Source organism: Lutra lutra, chromosome 10 (genome assembly GCF_902655055.1).
Source record: "Lutra lutra chromosome 10, mLutLut1.2, whole genome shotgun sequence".
Taxonomy (NCBI): Eukaryota; Metazoa; Chordata; class Mammalia; order Carnivora; family Mustelidae; genus Lutra; species Lutra lutra.
Window position 1 is genome coordinate 84,549,457 of NC_062287.1, and position 21,622 is coordinate 84,571,078.

The window sequence follows — 21,622 nt, forward strand, 5'->3', positions numbered from 1 at the left end:
AAAGAGACAAATACTATATTATTCTATTCATGTGATGTATCCAAAGTAGTTAGCTTCATAGAAACGAACTACTTTGTGATTTGTGATGGTGATTACCAGGGGCTGGAGAGGGGAAAACAAGGAGTTTTTTTAATGGGTGTACAGTTTCAGTTTTGCAAGATAAAAAGTTCTGTTAATATAATAACACTACTGAACTGTACACTATATGTATTTTTGCAATTAAAAGGAAGAAAATGGGTTAAAAATTTAACTTTGGGGGCATCTGGGTGGCTCAGTTGGTTAAGCAACTGCCTTCAGCTCAGGTCATGATCCTGGAGTCCCAGGATCGAGTCCCACATCAGGCTCCCTGCTCGGCAGGGAGTCTGCTTCTCCAGCTGACCTCTCTCGTGCTCTTGCATTCTCTCTCTCTCTCTCTCTCTCAAATAAATAAATAATAAATAAAGTCTTAAAAAAATTTTAACTATGTTCTATTTACAAAAAATAAATCCAAATATATAGACAAGAAAACATATAAAGTAAAAGGCAAATAAAAATATACCAGGCCAAAACAAGCAAATAAAACAACACAGTAAGATACCACTTCACACCTTTTGTGATGGCTAGAATAAAAAATTCAAATAGTAAGTGTTAGCAAGGATGCAGAGAAATCAGAACATTCATATACCACCAGCAAGAATGTAAAATGACAGTTGCTTTGGAAAAGTCTGGCATTTCCCCCAGAGGTTAATCATGGAGTTATTATTTGATCCAGCAATCCCACTCCTAGGTATATGGCCAAGAGAAATTTTTTTTATTTCTCAGTGTTGTGCACACATCCACACAAAACTCTGTCCATGAATTGTTTATAGCAGCATTATTTATAATAGCCCAGAAGTAGAAGCAACCCAAATATTCATCAACTGATGAATGGTTAAACAAATATGATATATCCATATCTGGAATATTATTCAGCCATAAAAAGGAGTGATATATTGTTACATTGCTACAACATAGATGAACCCTTAAGACATTATGGTGAGAGAAACCAATAACAACAGATAAATTATATATGATTTCACTTATATGAAATGACTATAATAAGCAAATATATAGAAACAATGTAGATTAGTGGTTCTTTCAGGCTGGGGGGCATGGGAAAGTTCAGGAGGGTGATGCTAATGAGTACAGCACTCCCTCCTAAAGGGATGAAAACTATTCTAAAATTGATTGTGGTAATAGTTAACCTAACTCTGTGAATATACTAAAGCCATTGAATTGTACATTTTTTAAAAAAGATTTAGTTATATATTTTAGCACACATATAATGGGAGAAGTGGAGAGGGAGAGAAACAGACTCCCTGCTGAGTACAGAGCTCGATGCCAGGCCCAAACCCACAATCCTGAGATGATGAACTAAGTCGAAATCAAGAGTCAGACACCCAACCAAGTCAGCCACCCAGGTGCCCATAATTTGTACACTTTCCGTGGGTGAATTGAATGGTATATGAATTATATCTCAATAAAATTCTTTTAACAAAAATTAAAGGATCCATTGATTTTAGCCAGTGGAGGTCACTGGTGACCATAATAACAGTTTGAATGAAATGATGTTGGTGTAAGCCTAACTGGAATGGTTTTCAGTGAAAATGTGAGGGAAGGAATTGGAGACACCAAATATTAGAAAATTCAAGGAGCTCTGATGCAGAAAAATAGAGTAGTAGCTGGCAGAGGAAGTGAGACAGGAAATGTTTTTATTTTCTTAAAAGGAAGAGATATACTTGTGTTTATAAAAAAAAAAGGAAGACATAAGAGTATGTTTATATACTTTAGAATGCATCCATTAGAAAGGGAAAGTTAATACGAGACAGAAATTGAAGAATTGCTAGAGTGACATCCTATAGGATGAGGTCTGGGAGCAAATACAGATACTGGGTTAGTATAGGTGTTTAGATAGTTCACCTAGGGGCTCATGGGTGGCTCAGTCGGTTAAGTGGCTGCCTTCAGCTCAGGTCATGAATCCAGGGTCCTGGGATTGAGCCCCACATCAGGCTCCCTACTCAGCGGAGAGCCTGCTTCTCCCTCTCCCTCTGCCTGCACTCTGCCTACTTATGCTTCTATCTCTCTGTCAAATAAATAAATAAAATCTTTAAATAAATAAATAAATAAATAGTTCACCTGTGGGGCACCTGACTGGCTCAGTTAGTAGAGCATCTGACTCTTGATCTCGGTCATGAGTTCAAACCCCACATTAGAAGCCCCATGTAGAACTTGCTTTTAAAAAAAAAAGTTTCATAAATAGTTCAACTATGGTAATTTAGGAGCAGAGGGTATTTATGTTGGTAAAGATGCTGATAGGTAAATATAGTGATAGATGTCTGCTGGTTGTTTCTGTTTTCTCAGTGAAAGGTTATAAGCTAAGAATAAAGATGGGTAGGGAAATTAAGGGTTTGTATACAAAAAGAGAAAGTATGAAAAAATCATCAAGAAGGGTGAGACTGTGTATAGTAGGATTGCCAGGCAGTCTTAAGGGCCTGTTGAAGTTTGAGGTCATGATTTTACACTGAGACAGTCCACTGGGATGGGGCCATTTCTCCTACCACTTTTAGCTGTACTGAGGCAAATGTGGAGTGGACAGAGAGTTTAATTTAGCCAGAATAGTTTTGCCTAGCAGGTGAGACAAGGCAAGAGAAGAGCAAGGAAGGAAGTACAAGAATTGATCATAGATAAAGGTGGTTAAATAGTTGAAAGAGTGTATCAAAGGGAGGAAGTGAAGTAGTGGGCAATGGTATGGAGATCTCAGTGTAGTCAAATGATTCCCTATGGGCTCTGGGTGGAGATAGGAAGTGGCAGTTGTCGGTGTGAATTGAGATCACATAGGGATAACAATTATTGATAATGGCAAGGTCTAAAGTATGATTGTGAGAGGGAGCACCATAGGTAGGATGGAAATAAGATCATTGAAGGAGAGGTGGTCAAGAAACTGAAAGGCCAGGATGTTTGAAAGACAGTTAATGGCCCAGTGTTGGCTAGATGACAACAACAATGATGGGTAGTAGGAGACATAATCTAATAACTTCTTTACATCAGTAAGTAAAAGAAATCAGAGTAATGTAGAGCTGAATTCTTTTTCATGAAAGTCCGTAACCTCTTTTAGTAGTATCTCCATCAGACACTGAATGCACGTTCTTAGTATTTTTCAACTGTGACTCTTAGGTCTGTGCTGGTCATTGTTCTTGCATTCCTAGTCTCTGTATGTTCTACTCTTAGTTGAGTATTCATGGTGAAGAGAATCAAACTCAGTGTTATTAGGTGAAAAGCGTCAGAAAAGAAAAATCTGTGACAGCCTTCAGGGTAATAGTAATGGAATTTTTAACTTGAAAATTACTTGTGAATAGACTTCACAGTCTTTATAGTCACATGCAAATTATATGCTAATATAACTTGAGCTAGGCAAACTATTTTACACAATTAGTTGAGACATTTAATATTGTGCCTACTCCCCTACAAGTATATCTCACTATCTGTCATAAATGAATACTTGAAATATATGTGTAAATAGAATTTTGGTAATACAAATCATATTTTCTCAATGATTTGCATAATAATATCAAAAATGCTTCATCTTCACTTTAAATTAATCCTAATTGGGTGCAATAACAGTTTTTCTTCCTAAGTATTTTTATCAAGTAGTAATATCAATATTAAAATGTACCAGAAGTTCTTATTTTCAAAAACCCAGCAATTATTTTAATGAGAGAAATCAGTCTTAAAAAGAAAAATCATTCTTGAACTACGTAATTTTAAGTCAGAAAGGACAAGAGAAATTATTAGTGCAACTCTGTCACCTGAGAAAATTTTGAGCCCCAGACCAGAAAAGTTAAGTACTTTACCTCATTATCACACGTTTAGCTCTAGTTGCTGATACAGATAGACCAGGAGCCCAGGTCTTGAGCATACTTCCCACTGTGTTATGCTGGTATCGTTTATGTATTGTAAACCTACATTATTTCCATCTTGAATTGTCTTTATATGTTATGTACCAAGTTAATACAAGTGAGGCCTATTGTGAAGGTTTCATAGGTGGGACTAAAAGAAAAATCTCTTCCTAAAACTATACACCTGGATACTTTGTGTTAAATGGAGTCATGTTCAAACCTCATCACAGCCACATTAGTGTATTTGAACCCACAGACTTTTTATTGAATCTGGATCTCACTCTGAGGCTTAGAAAACTTTTTAGGTGCCTGTCACTTAATTGTTGTACATCTTTGAACAAATCACTTAAGTCTCCAAAAGGGTCTTAATTTTCTTCCCTACCATGAAATAGAGCTAATGACTACCTCACAAGGCTATTGTAATGATCAAATGTGACAGAGATGCAAACATTTCCTGAGTATTTACTGTGTTAGACAGTTTGCCAGTAGATAAAATCAAGTAGTTTTGTTACAAAGAATACCTGAGTTTATTATTTACAAGAAAACATTTCCCGTATCAACTAGTTATTTCATATATATGTATTTTTACTTTTGTAGTTTATATTTTCACAAATAAAATCTCATCTTTTGTTACTCAAGCTTTTTTGTTGTTGTTACATTTACATATATTCTTTAATCGCATTGAGACTTTTCAGTATTCCTTTGTTCATTGTTTGAGAAACTACAAGGTCACCAAGTGGTATTTATTATTTGCTTGATTTCTTTTCTAGATATACTGCATCTATATCTACATCTAGATATACTATAGCAGATTTTTTAAATCTTTTTTTTTTTTAAGATTTATTTATGTATTTGAGAGAGAAAGAGCACGAGCATAGAGAGGAGCAAAGAGAGGGGGACAAGCAAACTCTGCACTGAGCATGGAGCCTAACATGGGGTTGGATCCCATGACCCCTGAGATCATAACCTGTGCCATAATCAAGAGTCCAAAGCCCAATGGACTAAGTCACCCAGGTGCCCCCTTTTTTTTAAACTTTCTTAATGAGGATGACAAAATTACTTTTCACAAAAAAACCAAAATGCCATTTGTCAATAGAAATTGAAGTTAACTGTTGTAAATGTCTGTCAGATGTCCTGCTGAAAATTGGGCGAGGGGAGATACTGATAGGTACAAAAGTCTCATTTCTTTCTGTCAGTTTTTTTAAAATGTTGAGCTTGGCCATCAGAATATAAATTTAGGGGTGCCTGGGTAGTTCAGTCAGTTAAGCATCTGACTCTTGATCTCAGCTCAAATCTTGATCTCAGGGTCATGAGTCCAAGCATGCACTGGGCTTCATGTTGGTTGTGGAGCCTACTTAAATAATAATAATAATAATAATATGTATAGCTTTACATCTCATGTCATTGGACAACTCTTACCTGTATTTAATATTAATATAAAGAAATTTACTATCAGAAGATATGGTAATAGAAGTAGATATGGAACAATTTTTTTGACCAAAAACAATTTTAAATGATATTTTAAAGGTAAAAATTAAAGTTCTAATAATTGTTTTTATGTTCTTCATACTGTTGTAGTTTTAAAGACAAATTATGGAATCACAAATTTTTTTTATTATACTATAAAAGTTGTTGAAAATTAAGAAAATCAAGGTAAAATAGTATACAGGATTTGAAATGTGCTGCTTTAGTAGATGTTTTAAATACTTTGATAACCTAACCTTTGTTAATTGCTTGGAAACATTAATAAGGAGGACAGGGTCATATTTATAACTAGAGTTTCTTCTGCCATCCCCTGATTTATAAGTTACTGTACTGCTACAAAAAAAGACAACAGCCTCAAAATTAAAGGGGTTTAATTTTTTAAAAATTTTAGATGTAAAAATATAAAAAGAGATTTTTAATATGTATTGCTGGCAGGAGCTGTATCTCATAGAGATTAACAATACTTAATAATAGTTTAATATCAATACTAAATAAACTAGTTCAGTTTTAAATGCTGTAATTCCATGTATCATAAATGAATATTATCAATTTATATACCTAAATATATTGATTTTTTCCCATTTAATTTTGTTATCAAAGTGTTTATTGTCCTAGAAATCTAATTAGTTTGGGGAAGTTTATTATTTGTAAAGTTCTAAACATTGCTGGTGACTGGATTGTTTCATGTCAGTGTTAAATAAAGAAAGAGATTAAGGTGTTTGACTGTATGTCTTTATTTTTGTTCCCATATCAAACCTCTCTACCAACTTTGAAGAGGGCCTTAGCTCTACTATAGTTACTTTAACAGACTGGGAGAATAAAAAAGAAATAACCGACTGTTCTGGTTGAGTAATAGCAACAAAAAACTAAGAATTCATTTGTGTAGGTGTTGTCTAGTAATACACCTCAGACAGCAAATTTACTACCAAGCACTTAAGGCAAATTTTATTATTGAACAATTTGGGGCAGAAGGAAAAATGCTTAAGAAACGTTGTTGTATGTGAAATAATGTCTTGAGTAGATTGGCTGTTGGTGGATTAGAATGAACTGGTTATATTCTTGATCCGCCCTCCTTTAACCCATATTGACATTTGTCAAATGGTTGCCTGAAATTCACTTCATAATCTGGGGCCTTGGAGCAGATTTACCCCTTGTGCACATCTAATTGACCCGGATAGGAATTGAACATGCTGCCTTCAAACAGCAGCACTGTCTTCTGGAAGTTGAGCTAGCCGGGACAAATACATTACTTATCTATTCATATGTATTTATGTGTTTATATATATTTATATATTCATATACTTATGAAAGAGTCACATCAGTACCATTATGGAATATCATTTTTTATGGACACATTTCTTCACTCACTAAACTGGAAAAATGTGTCCATATAATCCAGTCTCTCATTGAAAATGGAGCAATAACTATATGTGAAATAACCATACTGGCAAAGCCTCCAATTAGAGTCATATTTATTTTGCACATAACAGTATTCCTTTCTCTTGGTTTTCTATTTTGTTTTTGTTAGGTGCTTTGGGGCCAGCTCTGGGCTGTTTAATAAAATATTTACAGCAAAGGGCAACAGGCCGAGTAACCTACCACTGATTTTGCACACTAAGTGGTCAGATGCTTTCCTTAACTTGTTAGGTTCTTTAATGTTGGATGTGTGCTTCCAATTATATTTCATTTTTCTTTAGGGCACTGATTCTGCATATGTGATTGCCTTACTTAGGATTACACGGAGCAAACACTTCTGTATTTTTAAGGACACCCACCGCTTTTACAGCATTTGTCACTTAAATGTCTATAAAACAGCTATGCTCCAGAACTTCGTTATCATGACAATGTTCAGCCATAGCACGCAGGTTGTGCATTATCAAGAATATTAAATTCAGTCAGTGTTAAACCAGATGTTCTTCACAGTTACTAATTTTTTTGAGGTGTTTCATAACATTTGTAAAAACATTTTTAAGTAAGCTCTCCACCTAACGTGAGGCTTGAACTCACGACCCCAAGATCACAAGTCTCATGCTGTACCAATGGAGCCTGCCATCTCCCCATTTTTGTAAAATATTTTAAAATAGGAACATTAATACTAATATTCATGTGAGAGATAATTAGTCTTCTTGAATTCATACATTTACTTTATTATTTTTGTTTTAAAAACAAAGTGGAAATTACACTCACTTGTCTTCATAGGCCTTAAAAGATCAAATTTTTAATTACTATTATTTTAGCAGTTTGTTCTAAGAAAATTAAGACTTTCCTGGAAAATGAGCTTAGGTGATCGAGACATTGATTCAGGTGTACTTGGCATAGCACTTCATTAACTATGTGGTAATTATCTATGATTACTCCTGAAAAGCTATAGTGGCTTCATCTTTTAGGTTGCTTCATTAAATCATTAATTTTCTTGGAGGTAACTAAGCTTGACATAATTAAGCCATCTCAGTCTCCACAGATTTTTATCTTCCCATTATGTCAAGAACACTGAGCCAGTTAACATAAGGCATTTTAACTTATTCCCAGGGTCTATTGACTGTATATTTTTAAATTATTTTTACTATTTTGGTTCATTTTATATTATATTTAAGTAATTTCATAAATTTTAATTATTTCCTTAATGTTTTGGGTTAGATTTTGAATTTCCCTTGTAATAAGCCCATTTATGTGTTTGAACCCCTTCTTACCAACAGTTCTTTGACCGGTGGCTACAGAAAGCTGCTTCAGTTTATCCAGAACGTCATATATGAGGAAGGATTTGATGGATCCAATCCCCAGGTATTGAGTACCTTCAAAACCTTTTGTAATCATGTGTATAATGTTGCTTTTAAACTCCTTAGAGGTAAACCCAGAAGGTCTTAGGATAATCAACAGGGAGCAAGCTGTTTCCAAGCACAGAAGATGTCCATAAGCAGTGCACAGGCAGCCTTAGTTTGATTGTTAATGTATATTTAAAGTTTTAGCTAAGTTCTCAGTGTATGCACAAAAGATGTATGCATACATTGTCGATGTAAATTATCTGAAGTCCATATTTGTAGCACCTGGAATTAATAAATAACCACATGTTAAAATTACTCCTAAATCTGCAGGACTTGTACTTTCTTATCTAAATTTTTTATATTTGTCAGTTAGTCCTTAACTGAATTCCCTTATGAGTAAAAATTAGTTAAGATTTTATTTCTTATAACATCATGCTTTGAGTTGTCTCATTGAATAAAAGGTGATTTTATTTGCTATCTTAAAATATTTTATAACTTAATTATTTCTCTGTAGCTCTATTTTTAAAAATGGACATTTTTAAATTCCCTCTGTTAAAGATTCCAAATTCCTACTATTAAAGATGTTCCGGTTAGTTTAACTTAAACAAAATGAGAGAAATTTTATTTCCAGATATCATGCCTTTCAGAAATCTTTCTCAGTGACTTTAATTGCTATAGCTGCTAAAGATTTTCAGTTCATTATTATTATTTTAGCAGAAGTATTTCCAGAGCACCATTATTTTTACTGAAGAAAGCAAGGAATCCAGAAGTCTTTCTTTTTTGCATTATCAACTGCATTTGCTCCTAATCCATAAATTTTAAGTATTCCTATAAACTTTACTGCTGTATTTAATTTTTTTTCCACAGCAAGGTAATTTTTAAATTTGTTTTGATCATCAGGTTTTTTTTAAATTATTTTTATTAACATATAGTGTATTATTTGCCCCAGGGGTACAGGTCTGTGAATCATCAGACCTAGAAATTTCACAGCACTCACCATAGCTGATCATCAGTTTAATAGCAAGTTGAAAATATTTATGTGTGTGGTGAAGCATACACATTTATTTATAGATAACTCTTCATGTATGTTACAGTTTTGTGGGCTCAGTTTTTATTACAATTTTATTTTGCTCATTGTTGTTCCATTTTTGGTTCTAGCTAAGATTTATGGGCACTGTGTCATCCCTTTAGTAGCATTCCCCATCTGGAGAGGTAAATTGGTCCCTGACAGACACCTCTCTCCACTGGCTGTGGTTGCTATGGAAACAGGCATGTCATAACAGTTCCTATGATACAGTGTGCAGAGCTGGTGTTCTTGCAGAATGAGATAAATCTTCTAAGAGCAAGAAATTTTATAAAGTGCAAAAAAGCAAAGCCAATAGCAAAAAGATATACTTGCATATATATGTATATACACATGTGTACACACATCTGCACACATCCATCCAAAGGACCCTTGATCAGTAAGCTATTATTAGAATGGAATGAAATGTTTATTTTCCTAGTCATTTATCTGAGTATGAAAAACAACACAATTTTCAATAAATGGTATTTTATTTCATGAAAGTTGATAAGCAACGAATTGAACTGGTTTGTCTCTCTGAACCAGAGGTTCTACAACTATTGACTTTCACAAAGATTAAACAGAGTTGATGTAGATATTTATATGGTGAATACAAAGAATGGTGAAAAAATTTACAACATGCAAAAGCATAAATTTTATGTTGTTTTTATATTAATAAATTTCCATATTGTTATATTATGGAATGTATCATTTGCCAAATTACCTTATCTATACATCTGTCTCAGAAACTTTAGATGAGTTCAAGAAGCCACAAAAATGCATCTATGAAGCACTAGTTCAAAAAATATTATTCCTGAGTCAAAATAATGTTCTGATACTGAAATAAATCCTCCTTTAAAAAAAAAAAAGTTTTTTCATTTGTTCATTCGGGAAAGAGACAGAGAGAGCACAAGCATGAGGAGTGGCAGACGGAGAAGGAGAAGCCTTGACTCCCTGCTGAGCTGAGAGCCTGATGTGGGGCTCCATCCCAGGACCCTGGGATCATGACCTGAGCTGAAGGCAGATGCTTAACCCACTGAGCCACCCAGGTGCCCCAAATTCTTCTTTTTAAAAGGAAATTTTCTTCTTCTTTCCTCTATCACTATAGTTTCAAATAAACTTATATTTTCAAATAACTTAATTTAGTTTACTTGAAGTAGGCTATTAGGAACTGAGTATTATATACTATTACACGATTACCTTGGTAGTAAGTAAAGTAGTGTAGCTCATCTGTAAGGATATTTGGAATGGAGACATTTACAAATCGCTGCTATAATTTCATTTAAGTTATGAATGTAACTAAATATCTAAGAGATATGTAATAGTAATGAACATTGATTTTCCTTAGAATACCAGATTAAATATTTTGCATGTTCTCATAGGAATAAATGTAAGTGGGGCGCCTGGGTGGCTCAGTGGGTTAAGCCTCTGCCTTCGGCTCAGGTCATGATCTCAGGGTCCTGGGATCGAGTCCCATGTCGGGCTCTCTGCTCAGCAGGGAACCTGCTTCCTCCTCTCTCTCTGTCTGCCTCTCTGCCTGCTTGTGATCTCTGTCTGTCAAATAAATAAATAAAATTAAAAAAAAAAAGGAATAAATGTAAGTATTTATTGTTCAGCTTAACACAAAAGTTTATTTTTTAAATTTTGTTATGCCCTACGATGTGCCCCCATTATTATATGTCATAGCAAAGGAATTATAACAAAAACGACACAAGAAATTCGTAATTCAGCCTTTTTTTTTTGCCATTACTGTAATTTTTTAAAAATATATAAATGTATTCTCTATGTTGAAGTATTATGCTCAGATATACTCTGGTGTGCTCAGTACCTACCCCACTTAAATATCTTATTATTCATTCTTTGGCTTAATATTTTCATTATTTTTCAGATATATCAATGTATCTATCAAGGTTGCTAAACCTCTGTAGTTCTCCTGCTTCTGCACCTAACAGCATTTTTGTTATAAACTTTTAGCAGATGCTCTTTGATACAATAGTTGGTAATAGTGACTGGGTTAAAATATACAGCTGGCCCTCAGTTTCTGAAATGTTGACAGGGAAAATGATATAATGCTGCTCTCCTTCTGCCTTCAGATTTTGTTCTAATACCTAGATTTTAGGGAAAGGTTTCTCTCTCCCTTTTTCCAGATTGCTCTTTCTGTTGAGAATCTAATTGAGATACATGAGAAAACAAGTTTAGGAATGACAAAATAAAATGTAATCTTGCCATTTTACTTAAATTCTGAGTTTCTAAGTAATACAATGTAAGGGATAACCTGTCAGTTCACAGATATTTTACATGAATTCATCCAAAACTTATTTAAACTTCTAACACAAGCCCTGGTACATATTATTATTTCATTTCATTCAAGTAATGCACAAATTAAAAAAGAAAACAATTTTTGTGGACTGCCGAGGATCATAACATATATCTTAAGGTGACTGCCTATCATAAACTTAATATGACTAGAAAAGAAAATTGAACCGGCTACTTTGATAGTATCATTGTGTTCCAGGTTCTTGGAGTCAGGAAGGTTTTTTTTTAATGTGCTTAAACTAAATTCCTTTTTCTGTAATCTCATTTTAATAGCTGTATCCAACCCATTATGTCCCTTTGTAGATTTGAAGAATTGTATAGGCTCATAGAACAATGTTCTATTCTGTCCTTTTTATTGTAGAGATGAGAAAATGAATGCCTAAGTAGTGTATGGGTCTTGCCTAGAACTGCATCTTCTTAATTACACAGCCCAGACTCTGAATATCTGTCTTACCCATTTTACTAATTATTGTCCCCTTTTGTTTTTCCTCTTCTAACATTTTCCCTACTTTCCTTTATTGATAAATTCTCAAAAATAACACAAATTCAACTTTTATCTGTAATATCAAGGAGCTAGTGGGTGGTTAATAAATTATATTAGTTAAATAAATTTTATTAGTTTTATTATAGCAATAACATGTGATATATTGTAGGATCTGGCTTCAGCAGAAATCACACTCAAAAATGGCACATGTTCCAAATGTCTGCTTTAAGAGAGAAAACTTAACTTTCCCAATGAGAATTGTAATAATAATTTTTAAATTATTTCCATGCACCAGGTTTTGCTATTGTCTCCTCCTTTGCCCAGAAATTTTGCCGGATTGCTAAAGAAAGCATTTATAAAACATTTGTTCAGTTAGAATAATACAAACAGTAAAATCTGTTATAAATACATCTGGCAAACACTTACTGGTAATCATCCTAGGTTTTATTTAATGGTTTTTAAATGTTCTTTTTCCAGGAAATATTAGTCACTATATCAGTAGTCTTGACTTCTAGATGTTCACTTGTTCAATTTTATGGAAAGCATTAAATTTAAATTATTTGGTAAAAATAACCTCAAGAAGAATAAGTAAAGTCTTACATAGAGAGAGTGTAAAAGCAAAACACACATTTTTAAACTTCTTTCAAAGTATCAGACATTGGACACAGTAGCATTTTAAATGAGAAATATTGAGCAAATTATAGTTTATTGAAAGACTTGTAGAATTTTGTAATACTAAGAATGGTTTGTAAGCCTTCTGGTGTAGATGTTCTTTATTGCTAACTGATTTTTTTATATATTATTTCAGACGCCTCAAACAATCCTTAGAGTAGTCACTGTTAAAATGTAGAAGATTGAGGCTTTTGATACTCTTCAAATTTTACAAAAGTAAGAAAAAAAGTCAGTTGTGTTTTTGCAGTCTTGTAATAGTGAAGATTTCCTTTATCTTACCTTACACTAACTACGCATTTTACCACCTCTACTGACTTTACCTCCCTAATCTTTTATAAATTTAAAAACTGGCAAAGAGAAGTGAAAGAGGTAGCCTACTGGTTAACGAAACTTAATGCGTTTACCTCCCTCCCACTTTCCTTTAGAAAAAACAGAAAAACATTTTAAGAATAGGAATCCAGAATCTTGGTTCACCTTTGTGGGGAGATGACATTTGCTGTACAGAAAACTGTGACAACAGCCACACCCTTACGAAGTTCCTTTATGTTCTCCGTGGTCTTCTACGAACTTCTCTTTCAGCCTGTATCATCACAATGCCAACACATCTTATTCAGGTACAAATCTTTCTAAAAGCTCTTTCCCCTAACTAGTGTGACATAAGGAAGAACAATATATACATGCTTTATGAGTCTGAGTCTGATAAGTTATTTTCATTTGCCATTTAAGTAAAACAGATTTCAGAAATGCCAGAAAAATGTCTTTTAGTTTAGATTGTTAAATTGTTGTGTAGTTGTGGTTTTAATATACAGTGAGTATATGTAAGTCCATCATTAATAATGTTATTATTTTTTTCTTTGATTTCTTGTAAACATGTAATATCATTGTGACATGAAGTTGATTTTTACTGGTATCTTTTCATTAATCATAAAGCTGATCTAAACATATATCTTGAAGAAATATTTGTACACCTGTGTTCTTAGCATTATTTATAATAGCTAAAATGTGGAAGCATTCTGAAAATCCATTAACAGATGAATTGATAAGCAAGATGTGGCCTATATTGCAATGGAGTATTATTCAACCTTGAAAAGGAAGGAAATTCTGACATTTGCAGCAACACTGATGAATCTTGAGGACATTATCCTAAGTGAAATAAGTCAGTTGCAAAAAGACAAATACTGTGATTCCATTTACACGAGGTACTTAAGGTATTAAAAAATCATAGAGCTGATGGTAGTATGGTGGTTGCCAGGATCTGGAGGGGAAGAGGACATGGCAAGTTATTATTTAATAGGTATAGAGTTTCAGTTTTGCAAAATGAAAACTGGTCTAGAAATTGTTAGTGGTGATGGTAACATGACTTTATGAATGTATTTAATTTCACTGAACTGTATACTTAAAAATGGTTAAAATGGTAAATTTTATGGTCTGTATCTTTTTCTACATTCCGAATTTTGAAGGGAAAAAGGGGAAGAAAAAAAGTTGATCTGAATAGGATAAGTCCCTCTCTTCCCTTGCTGTTTCTGTGTATAAATCTCCTGAAGCTACACTTTCAGGAAAAGAGGTCAGTCCTCCCCAGACGGAAAAAGAGGCATCTTTACAAGATTTTCCTCAATGACTCAAAAAAGTCCTTTTCTTAAGAATGTTCAAGAGGCTGGGGCACCTGGCTGGCTCAGTCAGAAGAGCATTCAACTCTTTGTTCTCAGGGTCATGAGTTCAAACCCCACATTGGGTGTAGAGATTACATAAATTAATAAAACTTTAAAAAATTTTTATTTTTTTTTATTTCATTTTTTTCCCCTTGACAGAGAGAGTGGGGGAGGGGTGTGGAGGGTGGAGGTGCAGAGGAAGAGGGAGAGAGAATCCTAAGCAGGCTCCACACACAGCATAGAGCCTAATGCAGGGCTTAATCTCATGACCCTGAGACCATGACCTGAGCCAAAATCAACAGTTGGACACTCAACCCACTGAGGCACCCAGGTGCCCCCCTCAAAAAGTTTTTTTTTTTTTAAAGAGTATTCAAGAGGCAAGTTTGGGACAATTTTCATCATTATTTTTATTGTACGGGTAATAGAGAAACTAGAATTACATCGTATATTTTTTCATGGTATTATTTTGTATATATTTCTATAATAAATGTACAATATTAAAAAGAATTTAAAAATTGGCTGCGGTGAATGTAATGTGAAAGTCAAAATAAACAAAATCCCTGTAATCATTTTTTCTAACTTACATACTAAAACACTGTGAGGGGAGGGGGCGGAGGATGGGTGGTCAGGTGATGGACATTGGGGAGGGTATGTGTTGTGATGTGCACTTTGTGTTGTATAAGACGAATCACAGACCTGTACCCCGAAACAAATGATACATTCTATGTTAATAATAAAAAAATAATTTAAAAAAAAACACTATGATTTGAAATGACACTTAGAGCAGAATAGTTTTGAGTTTGTTTTCCTTTACTTCTCTGGGAGTCATAGTAATAACAATGATAGCAGCTAACAAATATAAAACACCTAAAGTCAGGATCTAATGCTTCTTAAAAAATTTTATGTAACTACTTTTATAATCTCCATTTTAAATACAAGGAAACTGTGGTACAGAAAAATTAAGAAACTAGGTCAGTGTTCAGTACTTGAGAAACCATGCTTTGAACCCAGAAAATTGATTCCAGAACCACATACTAGAATATGTAACAGATTTTTATTCTGGAACTCATTCAAAGCTAGTAAATCTCCTATTTTTTTATCTTAGAGCTAGAAATGACATGGGGCTCATCTGTGCTAGGCTCCCGCCTTTGGACAAGTAAAGCATTATCCCTGTTTTGCAACTGAGGTCTGAACTGAAATGACATGTTCAAGCAAATCACAGAAACAAAGACTGTACTTGGTGAGATTTCATGGTTCTATGCAAACCCTACATTTAACTGCATTAACAGAAATATGAGATATAAGTGAAATTTGGATTTCTCTAAGGAGATAAAGAAATACCATTTTAAGGTGCTGTATGTAAACATACTATATGAGGGTTAATTAAAGCTGAGACTTTAGGGGCACCGGGTGGCTCAGTGGTTAAGCCTCTGCCTTCAGCTCAGGTCATGATCTCAGGGTCCTGGGATCGAGTCCCACATCAGGCTCTCTGCTCTGCAGGGAGCCTGCTTCCTCCTCTCTCTCTCTGCTTGCCTGTCTGCCCACTTGTGATCTCTCTCTGTCAGATAAATAAAATCTTTAAGAAAAAAAAAAAAGCTGAGACTTTATTTAAGCACTATATGAAGTTTGTGAAACGTGAATCCTTGAGCTTTCCTTCAATGTACAGGAAAAGGTTCACATTTTCCTTTAAGAAAAAGTCACTATTTTAAGTGACCATTTAAACATTTTAAGATAGTCTGATGTAGCACCATATTCCTTCCAGCACAAGTGGAGAGAGGAGTGTAATTGACAGTATACTGTACCTCCATACATTGTCAGTTACTTGTGCTCTTGAGCTTTCTGAGGGTTACCATAGCAACTTTTTTCTCTTCAAGTTAGCAGCCTCTTTAATAATTACAAACTTATAGCAAAAATAAAAATGAGATCTTAATCAGAAAAAATTTTTGACTTTTCACATCACAATTTCTTTCTTTCTTCTTTCTTTTTAAGTAAACACTACCCCCAAAATGGGGCTCAAATTCACAGCCCCAAATTGATATCAAGAGTTGCATGCTGTCGCAACTGAGCCAGCCAGGTGCCTTTCACATCAAGATTTCTTAAATCCAAATACTTCCCTCTCAACAAATTGGGGGAAAAGATCTGCATTTCTTTTTTTTTTTTTTAAGATTTTATTTATTTATTTGACAGAGAGAGAGATCACAAGTAGGCAGAGAGGCAGGCAGAGGGGAAGCAGGCCCCCTGCTGAGCAGAGAGCCCAGGACCCTGAGATCATGACCTGAGCCAAAGGCAGAGGCTTAACCCACTGAGCCACCCAGGCACCCAAGATCTGCATTTCTAACAAATTTATCTATTGAAGCTGTGTTTTCCTACTTTATTCATTCATTTATTCTTTACTGTTTTTGAGTAACTAGTAATGCTATAGACCACTTTATATTAGTGGAAGTTTCAAAATGAATGAGATACTGGTTCCTTTCAGGGACTTTACCTTCTAATGGGGAGGTAAACATTAAGAACTTGTGTTGCAATCTGAAAATGAAGTTAAGGAAACAATTGCATTCATAATAGTACAAAAAAGAATAAAATACTTGGGAATAATTTTAGCAAGGATAATGTAAAACTTATACTCTGAAAACTACAAAACATTGTTGAAAAAAATTTTAATGATCTAAATGAATGGAAAAACTTCCCAGGTTCATGGATCAGAAGGTTCAAAATTATTATGACGATCGTCTCTAAACTCATCTACAGATCCAATGCAGTCCTTATCGGAATTCCAGCTGAATTTTTTTGGAGAAATTTGCAAGCTGATTCTAAAATGGCTATGCAATTTCAGAGAACTTAGAATAACCAAAATAAACCTAAAAAGGAATAAAGTAAGAGGGCTCATATTTCTCAATTGCAAAATTTTCTAAAAACAATGGTAAAAGGCTATCATAAAATAGGTATATAAGTCAACAGAATAGAATTGAGAGTTCAGAAATAAATCCATATAGTCAGCTGATTTCAACAAGGGTGTCAAGACCATTTAACAAGGAAAGAATCATCTTTTTCAATGAATGGGATGGGACAACTAGATGGCCACATGAGCAAAACAGTGAAGTTACACACAGTACACACAGTACAGCAGGTACAAAATTTAATTCAAATTAATCAAGGACCTAAATGTAAGTGCCAAAACTATAAAACTCTTAGAAAAAAACTTAGGGAAAAATCTTTATAACCTTAGATTTGGCAAAGAATTCTTAGATATGGCACCAAAAGCACAAACAATGAAAAAAAAAAATAGACAAAGGGGACTTCATCAAACTTAGAAACTTTTTTTCTTTAAAGTAGCTTCCATGCCCAATGTGGGGCTTGAACTCATAGCCCTGAGATGAGTCACATTCTCTACTAGTTGAGCCAGTGATGCATCTCAAAATTAAAAACTTTTATGTTCAAAGGACACCATCAAGAAGTCATTATGATACGTGAAAATATTTACAAATCATATATCTGAATAGAGATTTGTATCTATAGCACATAAAGAATGCTTTCAACTCAATACTAAAAGGACAATTCAATAAAAAATGGGAATGGAATTTGAATATACAATTTCGAAAGAAGATAGATGAATGGCCAGTTAGCACATGAAAGATGCCCAACATTATGAATCATCAAAAATACAAATCAAAATTACAATGAGATTCTATTTCACACTCTCTAGGATGGGTAGAATAAAAACTTAAGTAACAGTAAGTGTTGGTAAGGTGAAGAAATTGAAACCCTCATACTTTGCTGGTGGGAATGTAAAAGGGTACAGCTGCTTTGGAAACAGTCTTGCACTTTTCAGTGATTCAGTATAGAGTTATCATATGACCCAGAAATTCCACTCATTAGTATGTCCCCAAGAGAAATGAGACCATGTGTCCGTATAGAAACTTGTGCGTGAATGTTTTATAGCACTATTATTCATAAGAGCCAAAAGATGGAAACAGCCTGAATCTCCATTAACTGACACCTGGATAAACAAATGTGATTTATCCATACAATGAAATATTATTTGGCCATAAAAAGGAATGAAGTACTAATATTTGCTACAAAATAGAAGAACCTTAAAATAAGATTATGCCAAATAAAAGAAGCCATCACAAAAGAACATATATATATGATTTCATTATATGTGTATAAGTGTATTTCCTGAATAAGGAAATCTATAGAGCCAGAAATTAGTGTTACCTAGAGCTTGGAATGTAGGGACACAGAGACCTTGAGTATGTGAAGGGGTGATTTGTAAAATGATAGAAGGTTTGGGGTTTTTTTTTAAGGTGAAGAAAATGTGGTAAAATTGCCTTGGGTGGGGCGCCTGGGTAGCTCAGTCGTTAAGTGTCTGCCTTCAGCCCAGGTTATGATCCCAGGGTCCTGAGATTGAGCCCCACATTGGGCTCCCTGCTTGGTGGGAAGCCTGCTTCTCCCTCTCCCACTCCCTCTGCTTGTGTTTCCTCTCTCGCTGTATCTCTCTCTGTCAAATAAATAAATAAAATCTTTGAAAAAAAAAAATGCCTTGAGTGACGGTTGCACATAACTGTGAATACTAAAAAAACCACTGACTTGTATACTTTAAATGGGTGAATTGTTATTTCAGTAAAGCTGCTGATAAAAAAAAAAAAAGATAAGTTACAAAATAGTTGGTAAATCTGATAGCAGAGTTATGAGGATACCAGAGCAGAACTTTAGAGCAGTGATTCTCAAACTTTTTTATGTCAGAACCTCTTTACACTCTTAAGAACAATGGACAGTCTCAACAATTTTATTCATTTGGGTTGTATCTATTGATACTTACCATGTTAGAAACTGAAGCAGAAATTTTTAAATTTTTATGAATTCAGTTAAAATAATAATAAAATGATTAAACAATTGTAAATAATAATGATTTTCCAAAACAAAACGAAAAATTTTAGCAAGAAAAATAACTTTTTTTTTACATTTTTCCTTAGTAGAAAACAGCAGGTTCTAATATTGGATTCCTTATTCAATCCTTTGTGATATATTATTTTGGTTGAAAAATGAAAAGAAAATCTGACTTCATACAGATACATTGTTGGAAAAAGAACTCTTTTAATAACTTTTAAGGTAATTGTGGATATTCCTCTTCAATATACACTGAAACTCACAAAATAATAGTATTATAAACATTGATTACAATGTGGAATCAAAAACGGTATCAATGAAGTTTTTCATATTATGTAACCCTAAAAGGCATTGGTTTATCTTGTGCTTTGAATGGGTCATTTACCCATTGAAGATATCAACATTTCATTCCTTGGTCATTTGGAAGGTGCTGATTCACTGAGTTACACAGATCTTCCAAATATTTTACACAGTTCATCATACAATGTCTAACAATCATATTGGTTAATATCAGCATCATCTATAGTGTTATACATGTCACAGTTTACTTTTATTGCTGATTAGTTTTTGAATGTAAAAATATACCACAATTTCTATATCCTTCCACCTACTGATGAACAGAGCTCCTTCCAGATGGATGCTATTGTGAATAAAGCTGCTATGGATGTTAATGTATGAGTCTTGTATACATGGGTATTTTCATCTCTCTAGGAATCATATCCCTCCAAACCTTTTTATTTTTGATCTTTCATATTTTAGCCATTGTAGTACACGTGAAGTGTATGACATTGTGGTAATTTGCATTTCCTTGGTAACTAATGACGTTCACATTCTTATCATATATTTGTTGGCTATTTGCCTGTCTCCTTTTGTCTGTCTTTTGTCCATTGGTTTGGATTATTTATCTCCTCATTGAATAGTAAAATTCCTTAAATATTTTAAGTATATCTTTGCAATAATTTTCTTCCAGTCTATGACTTGGCCTTTTCTATTAACAGTGTCTTTGGAAGAGCTGAAGTTTTTAACCTTAATGAAGTTTAACTTATCAGTTTTTTTAATGGTTAACAGTTTCTCTCCCCTGCTACTCCCATTTTACAAATCTTTGCCCTCTCTAGGTTTTTTCCTATGTTTTCATCTAAAAGTTTTATAGTTTTATCTAACAGATCAATATGTTCCAATTTTAATTTTCTACACAACTTTAATTCATATTCTCAAATAGTTTTTTACTTACTAGTTAACATTCTAATTATATGTCAAAACACTTTACATCCAGTAGTTCTCTTTCTATAGGTATGACTCTTTACCAAGGTACTTATTTTCTGCTACAAACATGTGGTTTCATATAATCTTATATATCTAATACTTTGTAGTTTCTGAAAAGTTAGAGCTACATATTTATAATTTTTTTTATTTCCAGCTTAGGTTTATGATAATAATACATCATTAAAGACAATAAAGCATAAAAGTTCTTAGCACAGCAACTAACCTTTTTCTAGATGTTCAGTAAATGTTAAAGAAATAATGATTCTTACTTAGGAAATTATTTCTAATATCTGATTGTTGAAACTTCTTGAATCTTTATTATAAATTATGTGATTTTAGTAGCATTTTTTTTCTAACATACCCCAATCTTATCTGGAAATGGCCAACTTATTAAAATGTTATTTAATTACCTTAGTTTTATACAGGATATACCAGCATATTTCATCTTATGACTGAAAAGTTTGACATAAATAAGAAATTAATTTTTGCCTCCTTGGCCAGTAGAATTTATTTATAATTTTATAAGAGGATAATCTATTTTTCCTTTAAGGGCTTTTTATAGAATATGCGGGAACCTAACATTGTGAGTTTTATAATCACACAAATATCATAGGGAAATTCCTTTCTCTAATCATCTTAGACATTGTACACATACTTATATTGTTTGCATTGTTAATGATGTTAAGTCATTATAAAGTTAATACTTTAATATTAGTTTGGTTAGCTTTAATGAGCTTCATGATTGTGATGATAAGTAAACTTGGAAGAAACTTTTTCAGATACCAGTGAAAATACTCTTACTACTACTATAACTATGCTATTGCTGAAACTATTAGGCACATAACACATGCCAAGCACTCTACAAGCATTATGTCCTTGAATATTGACCACAAGCCTTACCTCTATTTTTACAAGGTCACGTAGTGAATAAGTGGCAAGACCAGTAATGTTCTAACTCATGTCTTTCCCTGACTCCAAACTCTAGCATCTTCACTGTTAGGTTATACAGCTAGCAGCCCTAATCATAACAAAAACTTTGCAGGATAGGTGTGATGCCAATTGCAAACATGATTAAACTGACATTAAGTGATTTGATAAAGTCACATATTTAATTACATATTTAAAGC

The 21,622-nt window shown here is 33.6% G+C and overlaps 1 protein-coding gene across 1 annotated transcript in view; it reads left to right on the forward strand.

Moving 5' to 3' along the window:
- ELP4 (elongator acetyltransferase complex subunit 4) overlaps window positions 1-21,622 on the forward strand; it is a 253,972-nt gene that overhangs the window by 93,543 nt on the left and 138,807 nt on the right. Inside the window, exons 6-7 of the mRNA XM_047692860.1 lie at window positions 8,096-8,180; window positions 13,122-13,310. Coding sequence (XP_047548816.1) covers window positions 8,096-8,180; window positions 13,122-13,310 — 274 coding nt within the window. The remainder of the gene's footprint in view (window positions 1-8,095; window positions 8,181-13,121; window positions 13,311-21,622) is intronic.